This window comes from Urocitellus parryii, chromosome 8, assembly GCF_045843805.1.
Source record: "Urocitellus parryii isolate mUroPar1 chromosome 8, mUroPar1.hap1, whole genome shotgun sequence".
NCBI lineage: Eukaryota > Metazoa > Chordata > Mammalia > Rodentia > Sciuridae > Urocitellus > Urocitellus parryii.
The window spans coordinates 23,158,058-23,172,562 of record NC_135538.1 but is presented as its reverse complement, the minus strand read 5'-3'; the positions used below and the strand labels follow the sequence as shown (position 1 = coordinate 23,172,562).

General features: G+C 39.3%; 1 protein-coding gene across 1 annotated transcript in view; it reads left to right on the top strand.

The window, feature by feature from the left end:
- Positions 1 to 6,626: 6,626 nt before the first annotated feature.
- The window catches only part of Adgrg6 (adhesion G protein-coupled receptor G6), a 134,817-nt gene continuing 126,938 nt past the window's right edge, over positions 6,627 to 14,505 (top strand). Inside the window, exons 1-2 of the mRNA XM_026397618.2 lie at positions 6,627 to 6,710; positions 14,096 to 14,205. Coding sequence (XP_026253403.2) covers positions 6,709 to 6,710; positions 14,096 to 14,205 — 112 coding nt within the window. The 5' untranslated portion in view covers positions 6,627 to 6,708. The remainder of the gene's footprint in view (positions 6,711 to 14,095; positions 14,206 to 14,505) is intronic.

Sequence of the window (14,505 nt, the reverse complement as noted above, 5' to 3'; positions counted from 1 at the left end):
CTGGAGTTTAAATCCCAATTGGCTGCAGTCTTTTGGACCATGTCCCTTTGTCTGTAGGGTTGGTGCAAAGATTAAAGGAGGTCTTATACCTAATTTGTGTATGTGTGTGGGGGCAGTTTGCCGGGGTTGAACTCAGAGGCACTCGACTGCTGAGTCACATCCCCAGCCCTATTTTGTATTTTATTTAGACAGGGTCTCACTGAGTTGCTTAGAATCTCGCTTTTGTTGAGGCTGGCTTGAACTCTCCATTCTCCTGCATGAGCCTCCCAAGCCACTGGGATTATAGTGTGTACCACAGGGCCTGGCCATAATTATTTTTAATAGAGTGTTATATACAAAGGAAGCACTAAAAATAGTGGTGATTGTTGTCCATATTAATATTTGTATAATTTTCATTAGTAGTCTTTCATTAATTATATGAAAGACTAAAATGCTTCTAGTACTTGAAAAGACTTCATTCAGTACATGCAGTTGATAGCAGCCTACATTCATCCCCATACTCTAAGAACTGGACTTACAATATATACCTTGTCAACTTGAAAATAATATATAATTTGTTCTGATTTTCTCATAGGAAAGAAGGATTCATAAAAAGTAGAATCAAGATGAATGATGTCTTTCAAGCACTTGAAAAGAGCAAGATATCAGCAGGTGAACACCAAGAACATATCCTGTCCTCGGAGTCCTGTTCTAGATGGATACCTGGAATGACTCATCCATAGATCAGGAGAATAGAAGATCTACTTGAACCTCTTCATTTATATAAAATACTATGATAATTTTGGAGCTCCATTTGGGCAAAAGTGTGGAATAAGAATAAAGCAAGATGGGTAAGGTGGCTGGAAGTGTGTGCCACCGAATGCTTACTATAAATAGATCAATCACCAGGAAGCAGGCCTCTTCAGGCCTCTCATGTAGGAAATAGCATTATTAAATTTGTATGGCCTGGTGTAGTGGCACATGCCTATAATACCAGCACTTGGGAGGCTGAGTCAGGAGGATTGCGAGTTCAAAGCCAGCCTCTGCAAAAGTGAAGTGCTAAGCAATTCAGTGAGACCCTGTGTCTAAATAAAATACAAAATAGGGCTGGGGATGTGGCTCAGTGGTCAAGTGCCCCTGAGTTCAATCCCCAGTACCAAATATATATATATATATATATATATATATATATATATATATATATATTATATTTAACATATATATTTAACATATATATATATAACATACATCTATTTTTAACATATATATATGTAACAAAAAGTTATTAAAGATTGTTAAGGTCCATAGAGGAATCAAATTTCAATTGATATCTGCAGACGGATACATTGGACTGAATGTAACAGAATGGAATATACTAGGTTCTTTGATTTGGATTCAGAATATATTCCTTGATATGGATTCAGAAAATTTATGCCATGTTGTTGAGTACGGTTTCTGGCAGTTCATCTGAAAAGACTTAGAGCCATGAAGGAAAAGCACAGTATTAGAAGTCACTCAGAACTTAGCATAGGGATCAGGGTCTTTCACAACTGTATGATCTTGGGAACTTTGCTTAACCATTTTGAACTTTAATTTCCTATTCTTGAAACAGAAATAATAATTATCTGTAGAAATCTTGAATTCATGCGAGCCATGATATTTTTGATAGTTTAGATTTTTGTTCCCCTTCCTCCTCTCTCTATTCAAGTTTCTAGCATGTGCATTTCCATAGCTTGTGTGAATGAGGGGGCAGAGGAGACAACAGAAAGCATTCAGAATGTCTGAAATTCCTTCTCATAACTTTAAGCCCTAAGGGTGCTGAGGGGAGTTGAGGTACAGAAGAATGTGGAGGAAAACACAGAAAGCAAATCTATCTCCCCCTGTCAGACAGGATGGGGTAGGGGAAGGGCAGTCTGTGAGATCAGGTTGATAAGTGGTTCTAAGGGGTCCTGCCCTCTGCCTCTTAGACAGACACCAGGGAGGAAAGCAAAGTTCCAGAAAGAAGGGCTGCTTGTAGGGACTAAGCTGAACATCAGGGAGTCAGCAGGGAGCCTGGAAGAGTCTCATTGACATCCCAGGTGGACCATGTCCAAGAGCTGGATTGGTTGATATTGACTGACCCATAGGAGTCAGCTTTCTTCTATCCCTCCCTGCTGAAGAAAGCAATATACCTGGTGAAAGGGGAGGACATGGATTGATGAAGGAAAAAATAGGAGATTAAGACAGAAACTTCCAGTTGGGTTGAATTATTTACGAGTTAAAGATACATTTCTTGACCTTGATTTATTAAAAAACAATTTATATACCGTCTGGCACCTAGATCAATTTATCACGACTATACCTATTCCTGCTGTGCATAGCGTTTGAGTCTGCTCAAAAAGTCAATATTCACTTTTATTTACACCAGATTAACATCCAGTTCAGGTAAGATAAGGATCCTACAGTTATCAGGAGTGAAGTGTGGAATCCACTTTGCGTACCTGGTAAAGAAGGTTCATATTGACCCCTGTGGATAGGAAAGAGCAAATCCAGGAACCAGACACTGAATGGTTAAAATAATGAGAGCTGTGAACACTGAATAAGGGAAGACTGAGGGGGAGATGATAGCTGTCTTCAGATATTTGAAAGACTTATTGTGGAAGATAGAATGTCCTTGTTCTGAATGGAAGCCGAAGCCATGAATGTTAGATTCAATCAATGGAAAGAGGAAGTTTCTCATAGTTGAGTGTTCATCAATGTTAAGGGATTCAAGCAGATGTCCAGTATTCATTTGCCTGGAATGTTCTCAGAAGATTCCTGTATGCAGAGGAATGTGGTCCTGGCACTTCAGTTCTAGGATGAGATGATATGTGGGGCAGGAGGAGGCAACTGATATTACCAAATTCCAGGAAATTCACTGAATGCTCTCTGTCCTGAGCTCATTGAATCTGTCCAAAAGCTCTGTGAGTTAAACATTCTAAGTACTGTTGTTGTGATTTTACAAATCAGTCTACAAATACACAGTTACACTGCCGACTTCATCATATTGGTAAATTTCAGGGCCAAGGTTTGAACCCAAGTGTATTGTGTTAAGAGACCCTGTACTTTCTACCAGACACCCCATTTCCTTAACATGCTTTCACAAATAAAGAATAAATCCTTAGTTTGAGGATAGAACTTTCAAAATCTACAGATGTTGCTAACCTAATTGACCAAGGACAGGCAAAGGCCCATTCAAATATTTCCGCTGTGATTCACATGGCTGCATAAAAATATCAATGCATAAATTATGAACATAATTGATATTAATATATAATATATGTAATGGCACATGAAAATACTTTCCTATCTTCTCAAAGAATGTCAATTGACTTTGGTTAATGTAATAGTTAATTTGGAATTTTTTAAAAATATTTTTTAGCTGTTGCTGGACCTTTATTTTATTTATTTATATGTGGTGCTGAGAATCGAACCCAGTCCCTCACACATGCTAGGCAAGCCCTCTACCACTGAACCACAACCCCAGCCCATAATTTGACATGTTTACTTGGCTTAGTCATGCTGTTTAGGTAGCTGGTCAGAAATCATTCTGGATGTTTTTATGGAGGTGTTTTTTGGATGAGATTAACACACACATCAGTTGGTTTTGCCTAATGTCATCCAGATTCATTTATGTTGTCAAATGATAGCATTTCCTTCTTCTGTATGGTTAAATAGTATTCTATTGTGCATATATATATGCATAAAAGAATGAAATATATATATATATATACATATATATGTATATATATATAATGTATTTTCTTTATCCATTCATCTGATGATAGACAAAAGAACAATACCACATGATCTCATTTGTATGTGAAATATAAAACAGTTAAACTCATTAAAGTAGAGAGTAAAATGGTAGAGGGTGTCAGTGGGAATGGGGAGAAGTTGGTCAAAGAACATTATGTTTCAATGAGACAGGAGGAATATATTTTGAGATCATTTGCATAACATGTGACTATAGTTAATAAAAATGTATATTTCAAAATTACTGAGAGTAAATTTCAAATGTTCTCACCACACACACAAAATGATAAATATGTGAGGTGATGGATAGATTAATTAATTTGAGTTAATTATTAACATTGTATATATAAATCAAGATATCAAGTTGTGCCCTATATCAACATATAATTATAACTTGTCAAAATATAAAACAGAAAATAAAATTTAAAAATACTCTAAACAATTATTTTAAAAGCCAATGGCTTAGTCAGGCATGGGGGTGCACACCTATAATTCCAGTAACTTGGGAGGCTGAGGCAGGAGGATCACGAGTTCAAAGCCAGCCTCAGCAACTTAGTGAAGCCCTGTCTCAAAATAAAATAAATAAATAAAATAAAAAGGGCTAGGTTTGTGGCTCAGTGGTTAAGCACCCCTGGGTTCAATCTCTGGTACCAAAATAACTACAACAAAACCAAAAGAAAACAAATATCTCAAACCAACTGACTTATAAGAAAGTTATCTTTAATAAGTCAGGAAGCTTTATCCAATCATTTGAAGGCCTAACAGAACAAACACCAACCTCTTCAGAGGACATAAGAATTCTGCTAGCAGATGGCTTTCAGGCTCCCATTGCACCTTTTCCCTGAGTTTCTAGCCTGCTGGCCTCTCCTAACAGATTTTGGACTTTCACCTCCACAATAGCCTGAGCCAATTCCTTAAAATAAATCTAGGTACATATACACACAAAGTTGGTTCTGTATTTCTGGAGAACATTGATTAATGCAGATATATATATAAACTATATTTAAAAATATATTTAAGAATATGGAAGCAGATCTTTCCCCAGTCAAGCCTTCAGATGATACCATACCCTTAAATGTTATTTTGCAGTCTTGTGAAAGACACTGAGCTCATCATTTCACTCACAAAACTGTGAAATGATGTCATTTTCAAGAAATTCTGAGTAGAACTTAAGAAATTTCTTTGGGACAATGTGGTATAAGAGACCAACTTGAATTGGGAGTTTGGGGACCTGGGCCATAGCCCCTGGTTACTTCTAACTGGTTTGTGCAGACCTTACATCTATCTCTGGGGTTCATAATAACAGAAGCTTGGTTAGAGAACTTCAGCTTTCCCTTAAGTGCTACAATGCAAAGTCTCTATTAATCCTGTTTATTCATCAAAATAAATACTGATAAAAGAGACAAGTAGAACACACCCTGGTCAAGCCCCTGGATTTGGTGGCAGAGGTCCAGTTTTCTTTTTGCCTGTCACTGTCTGTTCTCAAGTCCTGTTCTTTTCTCTCCACCCCAACAGTTTTTTTTTTTTTTTTTTTTTTATCACTAGCCAATCAAAGATAAATAATCTCTATGGTACGTCTGGGTATGGCCTGTGCGTGCCTGCATTTGAACACGTTGGGTAGGGTAGGCTGTTTCTGGCTCTGGATGTTCATACAGATCTGGCACCCGAAGGTTTGTATCTAGTATTTTATGAACTAGCTCTGATAATACACAATGGGAAGGGACTCTCTTACAAGTGTCAGCCCCTTTTCTCTCTTCTTGGCTCCAAGGGGAGGTGTCCATATCTTTAGTAGGGCAGCTACTTTATAGGAGCAACAGGCAGGTAGCAGTAAGTAGCTGGATTCGCATTGGCAAATTAATACTGTTCAAAAAAAAATGTGTTAATGTTTTCCCAAGTCCTTGTTAATATACCTTCATTTCTTTATTATTTTTTTTTGAAAGGTGGTGGGGAGGGGGGATCAGGTGGAGGAGAGGGGGGTATCAGGTGGGGGGGGTGTGGAAAAGAGGAAAGAGAAGAGTAAAGTAAAGCTACAGTTCAGGAGCTTGAGAGAGGAGTCCCTCAGGGGGACCCGGGGACCCAAGTTGGCTGGGGGCGTGCAACAGCCGGGGGCAGGGAGGAGATGCCCCCCGGAGCGCCTGCATTCCGAGCTTCTCATTTCTTTCGCCGGGGGTCTACTGGGTTCAGCACTCCTGCCTTTGGGTGACCTCGGGCTCTGCCCTATCCCCTCCCTGCCTGAGAGCTGCGCCCGGCTCTGCGCCAATCTCCCACCCCCAGCTGTCGCGGTCACTTTCTCCCTGCTGCCTGCGCCCGGCCCGCCCAGCGGGGCGACTTCTCCCTTTCTGCCCTCGGGTTGACGATCCTGGGTGGGGCAGCGGCGCGATCGGGACGGCCCCACCGCGGAGCGCCCAGACCCGAGCCGCCCGAGGGCCGCGCTCAGCCGGGACAGCCGCACCTGAGACCCGGGCTCCGGCCAAGCCGCGGCGCCGGAAGCGCGGGCGGATCGGCGGCCGGGGGACAGCGGCTCGCGCAAGCCGGGAGCCCAGAGCCCCAAAGCGGGGGACCAAGACCCACCTCACCCAGCCGGGGCGAGGACCGCGGGTCGCACTCCTCCGTCTGGGAGGCTGACCCTGCAGCCTCAGCGTGTCGCCCTGACTCTGAAACTTCTGGGCGAGGAGGAACCTGCCGCCCGCCCGCCCCCTCGCGCACAGGATTCGCTCTTGAACTCCGCCGCGCCCGGGGTCCACCTTGCGCCGCCCTGAGCGCGGGCGTGGAGCAGTCAGCTGCCGGGAAACCCGATGAACTCTCCAGAAAGGGCGTGACGGAGGGTCCAGCCGCCACGCTCGGCCCAGACGCAGGGGTCCCCTTGGCGGAGCGTGGAGCTCGGGGCAGCGGAGAGCCGCAAGTGGTGGAGGATGACCAAGAGGCCTCAGGGGACCTCCGCGCAGTAATGCCAACATGTAAGTAAGTCTCCCTTCTCAGCCCAGAATTCCTTCACACCTTCTCTGCTTCCCCCCCACCCCTCCCCGCTAACTAAATGATTTTGTTAAGGACTTCAGCTTCATTGACATAATAAACCGGTTTGTCTTCACTTTGCCCCTCGGGGAACTGTGGAGTGAGCTTTGCCAAACGGAGCTGTGACTTGTGTGTGCGGCTTTCTCCCCCCACCTCCCCAGCAAGAGGTGAACCTCACATTTGGGCGGCGGAAAGCATAATAAAAAGGGCAGGGTTTCAAGAATGGGGAAAACGTGTTTTCGATTCAAATTAAACAAGGAGTAACCAGCACCGACGGGCGATCAGTCCTGGGCCCGGGCCCTGCCATGCCAGCGTGCTACAGGATCAACACCTGGGGACTTGGAAGGTACTGGAATTCCCAGAAAATGTTGATTTTGCACCTCATCACCATTGACTGTAGAACTTATTCTTGGATCTCTGGGGGTATTTGAATAGTGTTTTTGCTTTCTTTTTATTCCTTAAGAAAATGTTCTCAGTGTGCTTTGGGGTTTTAAAATAATTAATGAATATGTCATGTTATGTGATAGAGACGTCCTATAGAATTTTAAGTGGGGTCTGTGGGAACTGAAACTGTTAGAGAAAGGCTGAGCTTCTATGGAACTGTCATCCAAGCGGTGAGGTGCCTTGGAGGACCCTGGGAAAGGGTGGCTGAGCACCACTGCCTGCCTTCCAGAATGGAAAAACGAAGATTGTTCTCAGAAGAGCCAAGCTTATTTTTGTGGCCAACTAGGCAGTTACTTTTCCTTGTAATATGTAATTTTCCTTCTGGAGTTTTATTTGTTCTTGGGCAAGCACCCGGACAGACATTTCACCCACTTCTAGTAAGTAATGTACGAGTTTCTAGAAATTGATAATCACTTTATCTCCACCAACTACTGGATCCTGATTCAGTTCCACTTGAGCTTCCTTTCAGTTCAGTGCTCTAGGAAAAGGCTTTTCCCTCCTTCCCAGCACTCTCCCCTCGCCCCCTCCCCCAGCACACGTTTTTAAAGGAGGAGAAAGCATAGTACCCACAAGACCAGCGCTCTGCTTGTCTGTTCTTGGTAGTGTGCATTGTAATTAGAAACGAACCACTTAGTTTTATTAATTCCACACCTGTGAGTTTTCAAGCTTCATTGATGCCAGTGGAATCTGCAAGGTATAATTCAAAAGAATTTATTTTGGAATACAGCCAATAGTCTAACATAAGACTTTTTCTCATGCAGGCAACTTACTTTTGAATGAATATGAGTTTGTTTTCAACTTCAGTTTTTCCTGAAAATATTCTAGGATTTTTAACAGCAGATGTTTATCTAGTTTCCTTTCAGCCTTCCTAGATATTGGTAGTTTATGGGGGGAAAGCATATTACACTTAAAAAGAATACAAGTTTTAAAATAAAGGATGTGAGGCTGATCAACAGGTAATATAAAATTATTGATAATGAAATTAAGTTATATAATTTATTTGAATGCTATGTGGTTAAAATGCAGATTTTGTTAGAATGAAAGCATTAATATTCAATGACAACGTTTGTGTTTCTTTATTGAGGTATTTTGACTGAAAGTTTTTCTATTTCCAGATTGTAATTAATTTTTATTTTGTTATTTATAATTAATGTGGAACAGTTTAAGAAGTTATGATACTTTTTAGATATTGACATGTTATGTGGAAATAATGCCAACCTTTACAATGTAAATAGTTCTACTCTCTTGTTGAAAATGGAGGACAAAATCTTATTATCTTTTAAATTTTAGTAGCTTCAACTACACAAACTATCGAAATGTATATTCTGTCCATTCCTTTAAGAGAAAGAATATTTGTATATTATTGCACTCAAATACTGAGATTATACATTTAAAATATGTTTAGGAGTTTTAGTGACTATGTATTTTTTCATATCCTGAGACACTGAATAGATTTAGCAAACTTGCGTTAGTTGGTCTCAAGCTACATGAAGCTACTGTTCCATTTATGGCTTATATAAATTACATGGCATTGTGCTTTTCCAGGGTGAATGGTGAATGAGGCTATTGTCTGTTGGCTTATGGGAAATATTAGAAGCCTGTAGTTTTACTGCCTAACTGGACACGTCACTCTGATTTCTGGAAATAATGATTTGAAAGAGATTCAGTTTATATATTAAAAATAAACTGACAAATGCTTCTTTAAAACTGACCACTTTTCTAACTGCCTGTGTATCTTGCAGTGTTTATATTTCTAATGCGATGATTAAAAGTTTAAAGAAACTATTTAGAATTTAGACTAAATAGAGACTCTTTAAAGTGTGTGGTATACATGGGCAAAAACTTTGTCTTTCCATGTTCATTTCTAATTGAATGACATTATGTTATCTACATAAGATGACATTAAGGGTATACTAGTTGGCTGGAGTCATAATTTTTAAAGGATATATCAGTTGCAACTAAAAGCAGTAAAACTTGAGTGTGGCTTCCTGAGTACCATGTTTCATACTTTTAAAAGCATTACTCAGAATCAAATGATTTAGGAGGTCTTAAAACCTTTAAGATTAATTTAAAACAAAGCAAATAAGAAAATAAGACAAAGGCTTAACATTTAACATAAAATTGTTTTTTTTTAAAAAATCACAAGTCAGGGAAATATTTACATTGTAATAGAAAAGTATACACATGACTTGAACATGCCAATCCAAATAAAGCAAAACCAAATGAGACACTACTTCTTCTATCAAACTTACAATGGCTAAAGCAATAATAACAGAAATGAGTTGTCATGAAATAAAAACACTGATACACGTCAGTGTGTGCATTTAACTCTCTCAGAAATAATTTTAAATCTACAAGAAGGCTGCAAGAATACAAATAATACAAGGAATATGCCTGTATACCCTTTACATAGGACTATCTATTATAAATATTGACTCAAATTGTTTTATCACTCTCTTCTTATAAGAGGTAATGTTTTTCAGAATCAATTGAGAGTAAGTTGTATACGATAGAGCTCCCAGGTCTGCCTTTTTAATTGAAAATGTGAAGATATTTATAGATTCAAATATAGTTGTAAACAAAAATGCATAAAGATTCCACATACCTTTTACCCAGGATACCCATTAAGAAGATTTTGTAAAACTAGAGTACAAAATCAGAATCAGTCTACCTCTCTTGCCTCCAATTTCCTGTTTTACCTGTATTCATCTGGTGTATATGAATGTAATTCTCTAGGTTGACTTAATCTCACCTATCGTATAAGTCAATTATGCATTTTACTGTTAAATAACGTTTAAGATTTGTGAAGATTTTGAGAATCAAGCCAGTGTTTTTGAAGTGGGAGTGAACCCAACATCGTCAAAGGACTTACCCTGAAAGTAGAGTGGCACTTTTTTTCTTTTTCTTTCCTCCCTCCCTCTCTCCCTCCCCACCTACCTACCTACCTTCCTTCCTTCCTTTCTTTTTCTTACTTTCTTTCCTCCTCCTCCTCCTTTTTTTTTTTTTTTGATACATTGCTTAGGCTCAGGAACATGATATCTAACCAGAACAAAAAATACCATTATGAACAGACTTGAATAAACTAAATTGCTATTCTTTTCACTCTTGAAGAATGAAGGTATTCTCTGCCACTCACTCAACCCCTTTTATGAAAAGATTTGCCAGAAAAACACAGTAGGGATATGGGCAAGGAAGTGATTCCTATTGCTGGTGATAATAAAATTAGTACTATATCAATTTTTCTACTGACTTCAAAATTTCTTCACTAATTTCTCTTTAATTTGTGACTTTGGGGGAACCACTAAGAGTAGAGAAATGCAAGATGGTAGGTTTCTTAGATTATTTCAGTGATAAATTTGGATGAAATTGTGCCTTCAAGGGGGTTATACTTAGATTTAAATTAATTGCTGTAAATGGTTATCTTTTAAAGCTTCCTGAAACAGGACCCAAGCATGTTGTGTTTTGTAGCCTGTATATTGAAAAGTGGAACAAGTTTGCAATACAGGTAGAGGAGCTGAGTAGATTCCAGGTAACACAAAGAGTTTTGGACTGTGTCACCACTGATTCTATGATCTTGGGCACATAGTTTAGTATCTTAATTTTCTCACCTATGAGATGATATATTATATAATTTTAAGATTCCTTTCAGATTATCCAAATCTACCTCTCTCTTTTACTTAACAGTGTTCCTGCTTTCCTCCACAGAACTTTGAGGCCACAATAAAAATGATACAATCATGTATACTGTTTTTTTTTTTTATAGTTCCTATTGAGAACCTTAGTAACCCAGGATTTTCCACTCTTGTGAGAAAGTTGTTTAAATCTCAGGGATGTGTGTTGGCCAAGTGATCCCTTGAGAAGACCCATAGTGCTTTCCTTCCTCTGTTCTATTCTTACTTTATTTTTTTTTCTGTTCTTCAGTAAACAGTAAAATGGATGAAAGTTGGTGGGTCATGTGATGCATGTCTGGTTACAATTGCTTTCTTGGTCCTGGGCTTCTTTTCTGTCTGAGTTGACAGAGTCTTGAGCAGCCCTGGAATGTATCAAGCCTTGGTCATCAGTTGAAGCCATTACCTGATAGGATTTCAGAAAGCTTTGGTAAAACCAGGACTGGATATGGAATCCCTAAATGTCAGAACCTTTTATAGCAAAGGAAAAGTTACATGAAAACATTATAAATAAAACTCTATTGAGAAGCCAAGCTCAGGAGCATGATTCCCTGAATGTTGGCTAGACCATGTAGGAACTATATAAACATCATTTCACATATTGATAAAGGAGAATTGACATGTGTTATGAAGAGGAAGAAGCTCGGAGTTAGTTCTCTCGGTCTGATACTTCTCTCTGTTAATATCTGGAAGGCTGGCAGCCAGGCTTGATTGGTCTCCCCTTTTATTTTACTGGATGTCAGTTTCTTCCTCTGTGAAATGAGGTTAGACTTCAGTTCTAAATTTCTTTGAATATATAATTGTACTTTTGTTTTAGAAGCCTGTTTATTCATTCACAGCATGAATGGGGAACACCTTATTCATCCAGCATCAATAGAAAACAGACTATTCTTCCAAATATGTGAGGTTTCTATGAGACAGGACTATAGCCTACTCTTTTACAAGTCCCTACTAAATGCATGAACTGTTGTCTCCAGTTCTTTTTGGTGGGTAATTTGGTAGCCTATTTACCAGATGAGGAAAAGAGCTGAGAGTTTAAGAACCTGCCCCCAAACCACAAGTTAACAGAGGCACCAGGATGTAAGTCTGTGGTGCTCCAAAGTCCACATCTAATATTACTTACTTACTAAAGCATGATTCTCATTTGCAGCAGCTGATTTTAGCTTCAGATATTTTGGGTGAATGAATTCAAAAACATTATCATCTTCCATACAAAATAGTCCTTTCAGATCTTAACCTTGTCCTAGCTTAGAATTTTCAACAATAAAGCTGCCTGTTGCTGAAAATTCAGGTTTAGTAAATATAAAAATCTGACATGAGATTCAGACACTGTTTTCCTAGCAGACATGAATAACCTATTTGAGTTTGGTTCCCAGGTGATTCTAGAAGTGGCTATAAATCAGATGATTGGTGTTGGCTGACAGGATTAAGTCTGTTGTCCATTCTTGTTTAAATCAGTTCCTTGGCTTTCACTGTAAACAGAATATCACACTTATGTTAGAGCCTGGGATGGTGGTAACAATAGCTAATATTTACTGAACACTCACTGAGTGTCAAGACATTATCTTATTTGATCATCTCAATAACTCTCTGGACTAGGGATATTGCTGTTCCTTATTTTACTGATGAAATAAAGGAAGTTCAAGTGATAAAGTAAATGTTTCAAGGATTGTACAGTTCCTAAATGAAGAGCCCAGGTCTCTCTGACTCTAATGTTTGTACTTTTTGCTATGAGGTAGCCTTTGCTTCAATTAAAAAATGGTGGCTTGAGGCAAGTGCAGGAATCACTTGATATGTGCTTTGCTCATTCGAGTATTTCTCCTCTAGTGCTTCTCGGGTTTTGTGTTACTATATAGGTTTTACCCAGGTAAGCAATCTTCAGACTTTAAGGAAGGTTTCTCAGTGGCCCTCAAGTATCTTTTTTGGGGGGTGTGTGTGGCAGGGGTACTGGGGCACTCAACCACTGAGCCACATCCTCAGCCCTTATTTGTATTATGTTTAGAGACAGGGTCTTACTGAGTTGCTTAGCACCTTGCTTTTGCTGAGGCTGGCTTTGAACTCTCAATCCTCCTGACTCAGCCTCCTGACCCTCAAGTATTTTATAGTTTACTCTTCATTTTAGAAATGACTGTCAGTTACCTCTATAGGCAAACTAGCTTTCTCTTCTAGGAATTTAAGAGCTGGAGATTTTATACTGCTGTTTCACTACCTGAGTGCCTCCTCATATCTCTCCTGCTCATCAACCCCTGTGTGGTCCCTTACTGGTAACTGGATTTTAGACTCACTGCCCCCTTAATTGGCTTGCCTATTTTGAAGGTGCTGAATCAATGAAATACATCATACTACTATTTTGAGCAAAGATTATATGGATGTTTCTTTCTAAAGCTTTATTAAATATGACTATAAATTTAAGCTGAGACCATTATGCACAAGGAGTATTTGAGAGTTACTACACAGCTCCCCTCTATATGTTATTTACTAGTGTCTGTAATATTTGGCATTTTCTAGCCATTTAAAAACATCAGTATCTATTATTATAATAAGATATCAATCTTTTTCAAATATTAATGCTTCACTGCCTCATTTTAGGGAAAGACCTTAATCAGTTTAATCTTACTTAAATACCTATAAAGCAGAACATGCTATAAAATGAAAATATTTCCTTACAGTTGACATTTTTGGGAGATTATGGAAGAGATCTATATAAACATCCTCTTGCTACCTAGATGGGTGTGCAACTGGTGAGGCAGAATAGACTGAAACTGAAATTCTTTTCTTTTTTTTTTTAAATAATGATTTTTCCTGAATCATTTCTTTACTCATCTTCACCCAGAAATCACCTAATATGTGTGTGTGTGTGTGTGTGTGTGTGTGTGTGTGTGTATTCTGATTAGGTGAATGTCATCAAGTATCAAATAAAATGCATGGATTTTTTTTCTTTTGCCACTTTGAAGAAGGTGATTAGGATGTTGTCATCATTGAAATTTCTTCTTGGGCTGGGTGTGTGGTTAGGGGGTAGAGCACTTGTGTAGCATACACCAGCTGCTCAGTTTGATCCCCAGCATGCATCAGTCAATCCATCAATATAAATATACTCCTTCTTTATTCGAAAGCAAGGCTAGAAAAGGTTTCTGTTCTCCAGTCGCTGCTGGAGCCCACCTTATGACGTTGTCATAATGAAGGTACAGTGTCGGATGGCGCCTTTCTTTCTTTTGCAGGATGTTTCACTCAAGGCGAATGTGGAGCTGCCATTGGAAATGGAAGCTGCGTCCCCTCCCTCACCTTCTCTTCTTCTTGGCCCTGTGTGTCATTTGCGGTCCTCACTCAGGTAAGAATCTCTGAAGCCTGAAGTGAATGATGACTTTGTTGTCCTCAGTACCAGTGTGCTGCTTAACTTTGTCCCTTGTCTTTTCTTCTGTTTCTGTTCTTCCAGGGTTTTTGTTTTGTTTTGTTTTTTTGTCTGCCTCTGGTCTCAAGCCTCTCTGAATTCTGTGCAAATACTGTTACTTTGATCATTGTTTTGTTTTCTAATGAGTTTCTTTCTTTGCCATCCTTCTTCTCGTTTTATTTATTTATTTGGCCCATATTGAGTGATGAGATAACTCCCCAACTGACATTAAAAAAGTTG